The 13778-nt window shown below is 40.1% G+C and overlaps 1 protein-coding gene across 6 annotated transcripts in view; it reads right to left on the bottom strand.

Moving 5' to 3' along the window:
* Nucleotides 1-13778, bottom strand: part of COP1 (COP1 E3 ubiquitin ligase) — a 130655-nt gene that overhangs the window by 89143 nt on the left and 27734 nt on the right. For all 6 annotated transcript variants that reach the window (XM_052800522.1, XM_052800526.1, XM_052800525.1 and 3 more), the window contains 3 exons: nt 9523-9580; nt 5742-5856; nt 2117-2252 (listed from right to left, as the gene is read on the bottom strand). In XM_052800522.1, coding sequence (XP_052656482.1) covers nt 2117-2252; nt 5742-5856; nt 9523-9580 — 309 coding nt within the window. The remainder of the gene's footprint in view (nt 1-2116; nt 2253-5741; nt 5857-9522; nt 9581-13778) is intronic.

Here is a 13778-nt window from a genome sequence, read left to right as displayed (position 1 = left end):
AAGTTTTTAAAGTGCCCCAATAAATAATTTGGCCCATCCGTGGGTACCTAAAAGCTGCTCTTTTATTATCTTAAGCTGCCATCACCAACACACACACCTCATTTAGCTTCACAGACTCTCTCTGAACTTGAGTCTATTCATTTGGATGAAGAACCGTAATGAACACAGAAGTGTGTTGGCCAACACATACTACATGTAAACTCTTGATTAACAAATTCAAACTTTAAAGGAACCGTTTGGTTAGCCAGAAGCTAACAAGAGTTACAGCAGCAGCACATGCAGCAGCCCTGCTTTACCAAAGCACTTACGGACATGCTCAGATGTAAACAGTCTTACTCAGGCCACATACTAAACCCCCTAAAAATTTCTTAAATGCTTTGATAAATAAAAACCATGAGCAGGGGAGAACATTGAGTTGGAAGCCAAGTTATTTTTCAGTTAATGCATTTAACTACCAATTCTAGCACTGGCTTGGAGGGAGGCCCCACAGTATCTTCATTCTAACAGCAACACACATACTTTTCAAACGTGTATTTCACCCAAGAATTATAACGCCTTCAAAACGGGAGCAAGATTTACTGCCCTTCCAGCATTTTCTAACCAAATACCACAAAAATGCTGCTCTTGCAGAATGTCAAGGAGAAGAAAGGGCAAAGGAACAAAATCCAATCCGTGCTGAAGTTGGTAGCTGAGGAAGTCTGTCTACGTTGCAGTGAGATTCCCATCTGCATTTCATTGCAGCTAGTGTGAACTCAGTCACTGCAGGTTAAATATACGTCAGATCAGTGATTATTGTGTTCTGACCTCTGTGGCTAAGTCGGACATTATACATTCCTGCTACATATTGCAGTAGTTAAGGAATCAATGCTGCTTTAAAAAAACCCCACGTATTCTATGCCACACATGCCTCAGTTTCTTCAAGTAGGGCAAATTTCTTGGGGTCTTTCAACAAACATTGAAGATATTCTGTCACTGTCCAAATGGCCCCTTTGTAAGGCATCAGATCAAGACTCAGAAAACCCAAGTTCAACGCATCATGTCATTGTAATGTTTTTTTCAAGATGTCAAGTATGGCCATTTTGGATCTCCTGCTCCCCATGTATAAAATAGAGATGATACTACTTCTCTCTCTCAAAAGGTTGCTGTGAACAAACACATTTAAATTTGTGAAACATGCCTGTAAGAAGCTAACAGGTCCTGCATATGCCATGCAGAAAAGATTTTCCCGTTAACATGTTGCATCATTTTTTCCACCACAACCAGCTCAAAACAAGCTACCACAGACTAATTAAATCCCCCAAGGTATGCTTCCACAGCTATTGAAACCAGTTTAAGGTTAGTGCTGGTGGCAGGTCCCAGCCTCTCCCTACCCCATGTGCTCTCTTAAGCCTAATCCCCAAGGGAGCTGGTTCATGGAGCTAAACTAGAAGAAACTAATTCTGTTGAAAGACCATCAACAGCATTTCACCAATTAAGTGTCCAAAGTGGTCCATGAGAGGCTCAGATGAGCTTCAGCAGCGGTGCACAGGACACGACCACTGCACACGGCAGGGGATACAGAGCTCTTGCTGGCAAGAACGGAGCTGTCGAGTTGGCTTTACCACAAGCACCCCCTCGCTAGTGTTTAGCACTGTAAACAGAGCTTCCAACGCTCAAGAGTTCAAACCATTGCAGTTAAAAACAACTTGGCTTTTTAATATTTGCCATTACGACTGGATCTACCAACAATACTTAAAACCATCACAGATTCTTAAAACTACCAACACCAAGCAAGATGGATGTTTCTTAAAACGCTAGAACTGCATCACTTAATACTAACATGAAGAAGACTGAGCCTACAACAGGCTTTGTGCTTTATCACAACACCTGCAAATATTCACTGGCTCCTCAAAGGTTCTGCATTCCAGTTTGACCAACACCAACAGGAATAAAAGGTGCTACTGTGGCATTAGAGCGCCTTCGCAGATCAATGATAATCACACAAAACTATTTTTGGGAAGCGACTGTGAAGTGTTATGTATGTTCAGACTGTAACTTGTTTGATACAGGTTATTAACTCAGCCTCAGCAGCCGCTATCAGCATGAGGTGCGCTGTCAGAGCTGCAGTATGTCTTACCTGGATACTATGCTGGAGCCATTGTAGAGGTCACTAGCGTAAGACAGCGTTGCCAGGGGTCGGACAGAATTGTAGCGCGTGAACTTGGATAGACACTCCTGAAACTCATCCAGCTGGCTTGTGGTTCTGCTGTCATCTAGGGAGAGGCAGCAGCATTGGGGAGGACAGAAACCAGAGTAAGAAGATAAACTCAACAGAAGAAAAAAAAAAATCAAGATGTATGTCTTCATGTGACACTACTTCTGCTTGTTATTTGGGGAGGATTCATGGTCAAGAACAGGTTTTCCCTCACCTCTAGCATTCCCTGAAGGCATTATGATTTTTCAGAGCACAAATTAAGTCTTTCCACTGCAATGCTGGGTGAACCTACCATGCTGAGAATCTGCCTAGGAGATCACAAATACAGCTTTCCTGGTAAGCTCATTTATTTTATTCAAAACCAGAGCCCATGGGCCACATAGATTATTAACAGAAAACCTTTAAGCATATCAAAATGCACTGTGAAGAATACATCTAGTTTTCTATGAAGGTGAAAATATATTCCTTTCCCTATACTTCTGTCACAATATGCCTACATTTGGTGTCAATTACCTTCAAAATACTTTCAGTAAAAAACATTTGTCTTGTTACTCCAAAAGCAACAGAGCTAAGGGAAAGTTGTTTCAGGGCTGGAGAAGGAAGACAAGCATGAAACCAGAAGACTCCCTGTACTATAAGTTTTGTGAAAATTATGACCTTCAGCAGACAAGGTGAAATTGAGCCAGCTTGAATAATGATGATAAATATTCTGTGGGAAATGGAACAGTTTACTACAAAAGTTAAAAATAAATTACAGTGTAGATAGTTGAAAGTCATTCCCTGATTCCTCAGAAGTCCCAGCTTTTCTTGGTATGAACAGGATTTTATTTAAACCATTTCAAAATTTATTATTTCCTAAATAAGGAAAAATTCCTAACTTAGAGCGATGCCACATGGGCAAGTCAGGGTTCCTAATACGATCATGCATCTGCAGTCAAACATCAGGTAGAGCCTTCAGGCTTTGTAATAACCCCCAGAATTTGCAGCAATTCTCCCTCTCCTCCTCTAATGCTCCCACCTTCGCTTTGTCTTTTTGCACCAGTGCAATATAAGGGAACTACAGCTATCGCTGCTCTTGCAGCACTAACACACAGCACCTCAGTTTACAGTAACTGCACACCTTGTCTCCTGTTAAACCACAGCATCCACTGCAGCAGCACAGAAACCACACACACCACTCGCTCACATGGCTGAGATCAAATTCCACCCATTAGTTAAGTTATCCTTATCTGTTATTTTATCAGCAGCATAAGGAAATGACAAAGCTCCTCCACTTATTAGAAAGCTTTGGAAATACTGGCATGAAAAAAGGAAGAGGTTGATCTATAAAAGCAAAATACAGCTGTGATTTCTTGTTGGAAAACAGAGAGAATAATCACTTTCTGCACCCTAGTAACTCCTTGCCATCAGAAATTATTATCTTTCTCTACACTTGTAAGGCATTTTGAAGTGTTCCTTTATATGCTATTTAATGTTTGATCATATAAAGGAACAGTGAAGGCTAGTAATTAGCATGTTTAAGGGTACTAGCATATATATTACCCATGTCAGATAGATCAAAAGGGGCAAAATGAACAAAGTGGTGCTCCAAATTAAAATCATCAGCACCTGACCAGCACAGAAAACAGCTTGAGAAGAAGCACATAAACATCACTCAGTAGTTTTCAAAGACTGTTTCCTCCTTTGACACTATGATAAGAACAAATACCTGCTACTCTTCAATTTCCCTCATTTAGAGATCAAGCACACAGTCCTCCTACAATTTATTCTGTATCTGTGCTTGAAAAACCAAATGTTATTTCTCAAGACATTTTCCCCATCAAAGTGCAAGGCCATTTCATAATTACAGTTACATTATATCTCCACTCCCTACTAGAACAGTCATAGGCACTTCGTGCAAAAAGCTTTAAATCCACATTAAATCCTATTTAAAATGTGTCAAAAAGCAGGTATGACTAAGAGAAGAAAAGTTAATCGAGTATCACAGGTTATCCCTTCTTTAGGAAAAACCTGCACTTGTAAGTCCTCCGCTCTTGGTGCAGATGACGCATAAGAATACAAAAAACAGTTTCACCACATTCATATTTATAGTTCCAATTATGAAGAAAGATGTCTTCTACAAGGGAATGCTGGGAAGACCCCCATTTGTTATCCTTGGTTAATAAGTATTATTTTAACATAAACACAGTTATGCATCACCAAGATAGCACTGCGTGAAAACATCTCACTGTGATCTGTGAAGTACTGTATTCTGCAAAGCACTTGCTAGCACTTCACAGGAACCTGGCTAGTCACATACAACCAGCTTCTGTGATCTTCCAGCTACTGAAGCACCCTCTCAATGTGCTGTATTCCTTGTATAAATGATTTTGTTGTGCATGATGAGAACCTGGTCAGTCACTGCTCTGAAGTAGGTAGAAGATAAACATAACAACAGAGCCTCACTTTTATTTATTTTAAAGTGAATAATACTTAAACTCAACTCATGGAGGGAAAAAACCCCAGGGGTTTCTACCCCAGCTCTCTTGCTGATTTCTGTGTCCTGGGAGGTTGGTCCTTGCCTTCCAAGGATACAAGTAAAGATATTCTGCTGCAGCAACCTCTGCCTGGTTCCCTCTTGTCCCTAGGAGGTTTCTCCTATCCCCTGAGGGCTGGCTGCTCCCCGCTCCTTGCTGCAGTCTATCACTCTTCCTATGAACTGCAGCTCACAGCTTGGTGCTGCAAATCTCTTGCCTGCCACAGGCCATTGCCTGAAACTTTTTTCCCAAAGCTGGTTTCTTCCCCAGAGGGGCCACAGAGCAACCCTCCTCACCCTCGACACACATTCATTTGACCCGTTCATTTCTTAAGAGAATCTTGTCATGTAATTAAGAACCGTCCATCCACTAGGTAACAATTACTCTAGCTGCTGTCACAGTGTTACTCAATTATGAATGAGGCAATCTAGGCAATTGTGAAAACAGCTTCTAATTCCACAAAACAAGCCTTAAATCTAAGGTGTGCCCCATGGGACAACAATGCTGCTGCACACTCAGCTTCTATACTCCAAGCCATTTGTTAACCAAGACTCAATCTAGACAACATAAAGGATAACCTCCAAGTGTCCTATTGCATGCTAAATACAGGAGAATTTATCAATTTATGTTTATACCTCTGTAGTATTTCAATAGCAATGTTTTTAACTACTGTGTTTATACCACATCTAGTAGAAAGACAATCCAACCACTGCTTTCAAACATTTGCATCTTTGGAACAAGCATCAGTCAAATTGTTTATCGTGGGTTATGCCCTTCACAGTATAGGATTACAAAGCAATACATTTGCCCCTCCAAAGTGACAGGATTATATTTTCTAAATTTAGCTACTTCAAAGATCGGTCAAGAAAAGCAAAATGGGATGACCTGAGTAACACATAAATATGTATAGCAACATTCCCATGCAAGGAAGAAGTGAAAGCTGCTCTCTCAAAAGCAAGTCTTTTCTGAGGACTAGGCACTGTAAGAGGTAGCTGATGTCAGAAGCTGAACATCACGCAAGAGGAACTTACCCGAGACACGTGTCATCCTGGTGGAAAAATAGCACTGCTCTAGGTCCTCAAAATGAGCTGTGAGCCGCTTGCGTCGTGAGGCTAGCGTGCTGTTATACCATGGCTGCTTTTTGGTCTGAATAGAGAAGAGAGAACACTTCAGAAAGTTAAAGCCAGGCCTGGGTTTCATTTCAATAGATTTTATCAAATTATAAACAATTTATACATCATATGTGAAGGGTTAGAAGTGTAAAATGACAAGAAATCAAGATCTTGCCACTGACAACAGTTATTCTTAGGGGTCCTGTGTTGCATCCTTTAACTCCACAAACAAGAAAAGCTGCTTTTAGACACTTCTTGTTTCCTGAACCTTTGCAAATTTACCAGTTCCGGCCTCGCACGCAGGACAGACAGCGGCAACCCTTTGGAAGTCACGTCTTGCATTTATACAGATAGACAGCAGAAGCCAAAGATACCAGGCTTCCAGCTTCACAAATCAAACAGACTGTACAACAAATACTTCCTAGATCCCTGGCAGACAGCTCATTAAAAAGAGAAGGTGGTGTTTATTTTAAAGAGTTAGTTACTGAATTATTTCTTTTGAAGCAACTCAGTAACTCTCTGCAAAGCTAAGCAAATAAGGATATAAGCAGAAGACACCATGAAGTTCAGAGGTTAATTGAAAAGTCCATGAAACTCATCATTAAAGCCATTTCCCTACCTACCCAAGCAGTAACAGTGAGAGGTAGAAGCAGAGGATTGAAAGTACATAACTAAGCTCTCCTCCTGAAGCAAAATGGAATATAGTATTTTTCCTTGCTAGTGATTAAAATGAGAAGGAACAAATTCCTCTACCAGACAAGAAGCATGAAGAGCACCTTGCTTTAGTTTGTACTTAAGAAGTTTCACGTATCACCATACTCAAAGCTAATGGGGAAGTTTTAAAAGACTTGAGAACCACCAAGCTCCCTAATGAACAACATCCCTGACCACGTCCAAGGCCCGTGAAGCCACTCAATGGCATTAACAAAACCCAATTCACATACACCTCCCCCTCAATCCATGCAGGAGAACGGGTTGCCCTTATTACAGCCATTGAGCAAGCCAACAAGAACAAACTAAGTTTACAGCCCACTCAAATTCTGCTTATATCTGTACGAACAGTAATCCAACATTTTAGGGAAAAAGCAAACCCCAAGCAATGAAGCCTCCAGACACCACTTCCCACCGAGGGCCCTGGCTATGCACTGAGGTTGTGACTCACACTTGCATGTTGACAGCACCCTATGGTCTACACAGCTTGTTCCATCTTGAAAGCAACTCCAATCTCAACATACAACTAGAACACTGGAAAGTACTCCTACATCAACACCTTTTAAGTACAATTTTCTAAAATCTCACAGCTTTAAGAAATGCTTAACAGAACAGTTTTATAGCATCTTCCTATTAATTCTGTGCACCAGCCTGAAAGGGCTCCAGCCTCTCTCAGCACATCAGGAGTGATAATGGCTCAAGACGACTTCAAACATCAAAGAGCAATCACTTCAGTCTCAAGTTAAGACAAGCCGCCTGCAACATGATGAGCAATATAATCCAAGCTCAAGTCTGATCTGCCAGATGAGCCCAGTCCACATCAAGATGGAATCAGTCATGGAAGTATTTGCCTGCTGTGCGATTACCTCTTGGGTCACCAGAGGAAGATGCCCCTGGAGCAGGTCCCAGGCTGGCACATGGTGACCCAACTGTGCTGGGAATCAATCTGCATTAACCCATCTTCATCAGATCCGCCCCAGCTAAGCATTTTAAACTGCTCATGTTTTACCAAAACATTTATTCAGTTTCTATGAAGTCTGCTCCCTGGCTACTTGTTAAGCAGTGCTGGGAAGCAGGAGCAAAAAAAATAAGGGAAAAAGACAGAAAACATACCCAAGCAATTTTTATTCCACTGCTAACACTACTATGGTTGTCCTAGTTGAGGACATTAGTTCAGATTGCTCTGTTATGGAGAGTGATTTTACTGTCTGAACTCCATCAGGTGCTCCAAAAAGTCCTCCAACAACTGTGGAAAAGCTTCATAGCTACACACGAGCTCCTGATTTCTAGCAGAAAAGAAAGGTACTGCCACTAAATACTACCTATAAAATTCCCCAGGGCCCATGTGACTTGTCCACTATTTAATTCTGAAGCTCAGCTTCTGGAAAAAACCTGTCCTGTAGCTTTGCAGCATATAAATTCTTCCCTAAGAACATGTTTGTGAGCAATGCACCAAGTAATTATATTGAGAAAGCAAGCTATGCTGTCCATCCTAGCATAGCTTCTTACTGCCAGCAGTGCCTAATCTATGATTTTTGCTGTGACTGACAATTAGAAAAAAAGCACAATTGAATTTATATTCTTAGAACTATTTTTATGGTCAAGTCTTGCTGAAACTAGACTACCTCTGAATGAAGTGTTTAACATCAAGAGTTCTCTTTCAGCTCCCCATCCAAACATATATTAAAGTTTAATTCAAAAATTTGTACTAGAGAGTACAGATCTTGCACTCTTGAGGACAAAAAAGATTATTCTCACGCAAGTAAGGCTGTCATACAGAATGACTAGAAAGTCTAGGTTGTTTGTTTTGTGCACTTACCAGCAGTATAGCTATGCTATTAAATTTTGTCTTCGAAATAGAAGGAAAAGTACTGAGACAAGTACTGGCAGCGGAGAATGAACACACTGTACCATATCAGAGTGAATTTGAATTAAATGAACATAAAATCTCCACACACATTTCACTTGCCCTCTGAAGTGAGGTAGAGATACAGTTCTTTGTTCAAGCAAACCCGCCCCCCCTCCAAGACCACAGTATCAGGAACAACAAGCATTTTCCCACAGACTAATAGATGGAATTTTCTAATTACCAATTAGTTATACAGCTGCAAACCCAAAAACCCGCATGCACACATACATGCACATCAGCCCAAAATTCAGGTGTTTTTTCTTTACATCATTACTCCATCAAATAAGGTCCAACGGCACCTCTACACATTCAATTATCAATTTGATACTGCTGTGTGCCACAGATGGTCCACCACCACCAGAGAGCACCAAAGGCATGAGCTGGCATGTAACCAACAGTCTGTCTGTCTGTCTAAATCAAAACTGTGTAACATTTTTGAAACTGTGAGCTGGCTATCAGTGTCATCTTCCCAGCCCAGCCGAACCACTCTGAGCTGCAAGACTATGGCAGTGCTGTTTGGCATTCAAGAGGCCCTGCAGATCACACAGTTTGAAGGCTGCCTGCCAAACGGCTTCACTGTATATGCAACTTTTTACCCTTTTTGTGAATTAATTTATAATACAGTTTGTAAGATCCTAAACAAGGACAAAATACAAAAAGGCTGTATGTTTGCAGAATGAATGTTTCTTGTTTTGAAAGTCAAGCTTTCAAAGCTATTCAAGTCAATGTAAAGGGTCAGGGATTTACCTCCCTTCGCAAATGCCACCCACTTAGGAGAAGAGATGAAGAGCAAAAAATATCCCCTCTTCCCTGGAAGAGTCAGCTTTGGGAATAAAGTCAGATGTCTAAATATACTACACCAGATTTCTTTGATGGCATCAGGGTGGACACTCAATCATGTACAGTCATTCTGACAGCTGTAGTCTTGGCTCCAGTTTGCCCATATAACTAGTAAAAAAGCATTTGCAAGACTCAAGTTGACCAGTACCCTGGAGATGGACAGAGTTGTGCCTAATCTCTGCCCAACCTCTGCATTCACACTCCCGTCCCCCCTGTGCACAGACACAGGTATTACCTTACCTGAGAACTGCCACTGAAGCCTGGAGGCTGGCTATACTCCGTGGAGTCAATAATACTACTGCAAAACCAAAAGAAATAGTCTGCTTAAATCACTGTACAACCATCCTTTATCATTTTTAACCTGTTTGCTATTCCCCTTTACACCCTGCAGCATACTTGCCTTTGACATTCATTTTACAGACAGGGAACACAAGGTTATTTTTTTGTTTGGGGGGGGGGGGGGGGGGGGGGGGTGTTTATTTTTTTTTTTTTAAATACAGGGATCTCCTAAAGCAGAATGCTATCACACACTATTATGTGTAGTGCAATCTAATAATTTCCAATTAGAATGCAAAATCATATCTTTAGTATGAAATATGCAGGATAAGACATTCTGAAAATAACAAGCTACCATTGGTTTTCAGTTCTTTTCAAAAAAAAAAAAAAAGAGAGAGAAGTTTAATGCCACGGCATTTGAAACAGCACTGTGAAGAGAAAAGCTAGAGAAATCAGCTTAAGACAGACACTAGTATTCCAGACATCTCTGAAGATACACAAAACGACACAAGTAATGAAATACAGAAATAAACTAAAAAAATACTAACAGCCAGGATTACTGTTATTAGAAAATGCTACACCATATATAGCTACACGGTATCTATAATGACACAACATACCTTAAATTACTGTTTTCAAAACATAGCATACATATGCAAACTCAAGAGATTTAACTTTCAAAACTGCAAAAGGATCTACTGATGTAAAGCAGAAAACAGGTGGTTCAGTATTCTTGCACATATGGGCAAAATATCTAGCTCTCACAATAAGACGTCAGAGCCAGATTAAAGCACCCTTATCACTCATTTAAAATACTTTTAGGACAAGTAAAGGTTAGTACACAAGAACACCATTTTATTAATTACAGAAAACACACTACACACATCACCAGGATTTGTTTCCAAAAATCTTTACAACTCACTTGCTTCTGCTATGTCATTTGGCTTGGAGGGAAAAGAAACTACCTGGGTTTGTTATTCTTGCTCTTTCTTATGAGGTAGCCTTAGATTTAAGCGTTGCATGGGAAAGCTGAAGGTTTCTTTAAAAAGCTGCCAGAACTCTGCTATAGGTCCAGGTTTTGTAAAAGATGATTGTACCTATTGATGTTTATGTAACAGCTGCCAGAACTGATGCATAGACTTGACATTCTTGTTCATAAAACAAGTGGTTTGGCTGAAGTGCCAGTCAGGGCACCTCTAAGTCTGGAAGGATGATGGTACTAGTGGTACTAGGACTTAAATATTTCTCTGAATGTTATAGAGCTTCCCTGGAGGTGGAAAGAACTAGAAACAGAAGATGAGAGATGATTTTAAAGTCTCATTAGTGGTTAACTTGTAAGATGAGATTGATTGGGCTTCTGTTACAGGCAAGACAAAAGCTGCAAACCAAGAAAATCTGAGGGATAAAAATCATTATTTGCTGTGAGCTATTGCAAAGGAGAAAACAACAGAGACGTTTCAGGCATGGTCAGGGACAATGAACTTTAAATTAGAATGTGGCCACATGAAATAATGAAACACATACAGCGGATCCTGCCAGGAACAGCACAAATAAGACAGTTGGCTGGAAAGCAATGAAAAAGTACTCTACTCTGAGACAGGTACAGTGGCAATTAATGGCAAAACCACACAGACTTAGAGCGTCTGGTCTCGTTTTGCTGCAGGTTGTCTAGTGATGTAAAGCCTTCAAGAGTGCAGACGTCATCTCCCTAACCAGAATACAAATTCAAAGTCATTTCTGTGCACTGCCTGTAGCTGAGTTAACTGACATATGCTTGAATGTTTTCCCTTTCAAAGACAGGACACAAATAATCGAAAAATTACAAAAGTTCCCTCTCAATTATTTTCAAAAAGCTGTAACATTAGGTTCAGTTAGGAAATTCAGCTACAATAACATGACATATTTAAAAACCTGGAAAAACAACAACAAAAACACATACAACCTTTATGGAGGTAGGAGGGTGTAATTACAACAAACAGAGGGGAAGGAGATCAGGATTTCAACAACTGAAGCAGAGCTACCAGGCAACTAATTTTTAGATCAGAATCTTTCCCCAGAAACTCCTATTAGAGTGATAGTTTTTTATTGCTGTTACTGCCTGAATATGCAGTCATGGAGAAGTTGCTTATTTGTATCTCCTGATTGCACCATTTACTGGTAGCAAAAATAGCATGCGTGCATGTTCAAAAAAACCCTACACAGAACTATTTGTTCTTTTCCCTTATTCTTCCCCCTCTTGTTCTCTATTAGTATACAAGCCCAGCAATCTGCAACACTGTAAACAAGTGCTGTGCTATTACCCAATTTAATATTTCATCATACCCTGTACAAGCATAAGAGAAAACACGTGTTTCTTGAAGCCAAGAATGTATTGAGCACGATAGCTGTATTTGTTTTTTTGCTAAAGAACTTATGAAGGGAGATAGGGGGAGGCACAGTAATTTCACATCTTGAGGATGTTAAAGGGCTGGGGGGTGGGGGGGAAGCTACAAACAATGAAAAGAAACAGACAATTAACGAAGCAAGCCTGTGATTTAGAGGAAGTAGATGAACAGGGGCAAGTCACCAGAGACCAGATAAAACCAAATTCCAAAGAACTCTATTTTCTTGAACTTTGAATTTAAAGGCTAAAAAGATTTTCTTCATCTCAGCACAGGTCTATGATAACCTTGTACTATTTATAAGACACATTAGTAAATTTTTATACAATTATATTTCATTAGCAGGATGTTAAGCTATATTCCAATTTAAATATACCATTTTAATTCACTGCTAAGTTAAAAAGTCTCTGCAAGTTTAATAACATTTTAACATGGAAGTGAAACCATCTCAAACTATATTTGTATTTCATTCTTAGTAGTTCACAGCATCTCTAAAATGCACTTTGGAGATTAAATATTTCAGTTAACAGAGCTGAAAAAAAATCAGCATATTTTAAAACTCATATCAGTTGTTCTGCAGCACTCTTTCCAAGGAGGAATCAAAGTTACAGTTTTTTTAGATACTCTTCAAAACTTATATTTAACATTGAAAAGAAAATTAATTTTAAGTGGTAAGACTCTTCTGGAATCTGAGTTCTGGTAATTCAAGTAATTGAATTGGTTTGAATTACACAAAACTGTCAGGATAGGGCAGGAACGTACAATACCAGAGTCCGGCAACAACTGGTGCCTGTTCAGACACTTCCTTCAAGTACTATTTTCTCTTTGGCCACTCAAGACTACCTCTTAATTCAGGAATGTCATTGAGAAACAGAAAAGGGGTCTTCTCAAGCCAAGAGAAAGAGACAACCCCACATACCCTAGGAAACCCCTAAATATCCTATTATATCGCACCCTGGCATGTTGTATCAGAGGAAGAACCCAAAAGCTCAGGACACAGCCAAGAGAGGACCAGACAAGCCTAACATCAGACAAGACAAAGCCCGTGGTCTCCACAAATGCTATGGTCTAACCCACCACCATCTCCCAGCAGACCTCAGGTGAAGCATGTCAATCCAAAGTCGCTACAATATTTTGGACACTATCTTATATCTTCAAAAGCAAAAACTAAGGATGATTGACCATAGGATGTGAAATAAACAGGCATGAAGAAGTAAGAAATTCTCAGTAGACTGAAACCATTGTAGGTCTCACAGTGAAGATTCCCCCCCCCAACTCTTTCACCAAAATTCTTGGACTCAAAATGTTAGTCTAGTTTTCAACAGATAAAAAACTTCTTTGGGAGCTTGTTTGTTAGCTTGGCTCAAGTAATAGAGATACATTTCTACTCATAAGTACAATTTTCTGTAAAAAAAGAAAGGTTTCTAGGCCTGAAGGCATTCAACATGTAACAATTTCAGCCCAATCAGCTGAAGTTTTCCAGCTCAAGTTTTCCCCAAGCAGCAGTACCACGAAGCAAACAACAAGCAATCTATTCAATAGCCAATAACCAGAAAACTAGTAGAACCTGACAAGAATCACATCAGCTTCACAAAGCTACTTCTTGGCAAAACAGCAATAACCCACATCAAAAAACACACCTGTACCAACAAATTAAACAAGCAGTGAAGAGCGGAATAACAAACACTGTTCCCATCCATCTTGGCCATATTCCTGTCCTCTCCCTCAGGGTCAGCCAGACCTTCACAGAAATATGAGAGATTCTGGTCTCAGTGTCCAGAAGTAGCATCTTGGTAAGAAATCCCAGCCAATATTGCTAGGCTCCTAGCTAGCAATCCT

The sequence above is a fragment of the Harpia harpyja genome, chromosome 11 (assembly GCF_026419915.1).
Source record: "Harpia harpyja isolate bHarHar1 chromosome 11, bHarHar1 primary haplotype, whole genome shotgun sequence".
Lineage (NCBI taxonomy): Eukaryota > Metazoa > Chordata > Aves > Accipitriformes > Accipitridae > Harpia > Harpia harpyja.
This window is presented reverse-complemented; position numbering and strand designations above follow the sequence as displayed.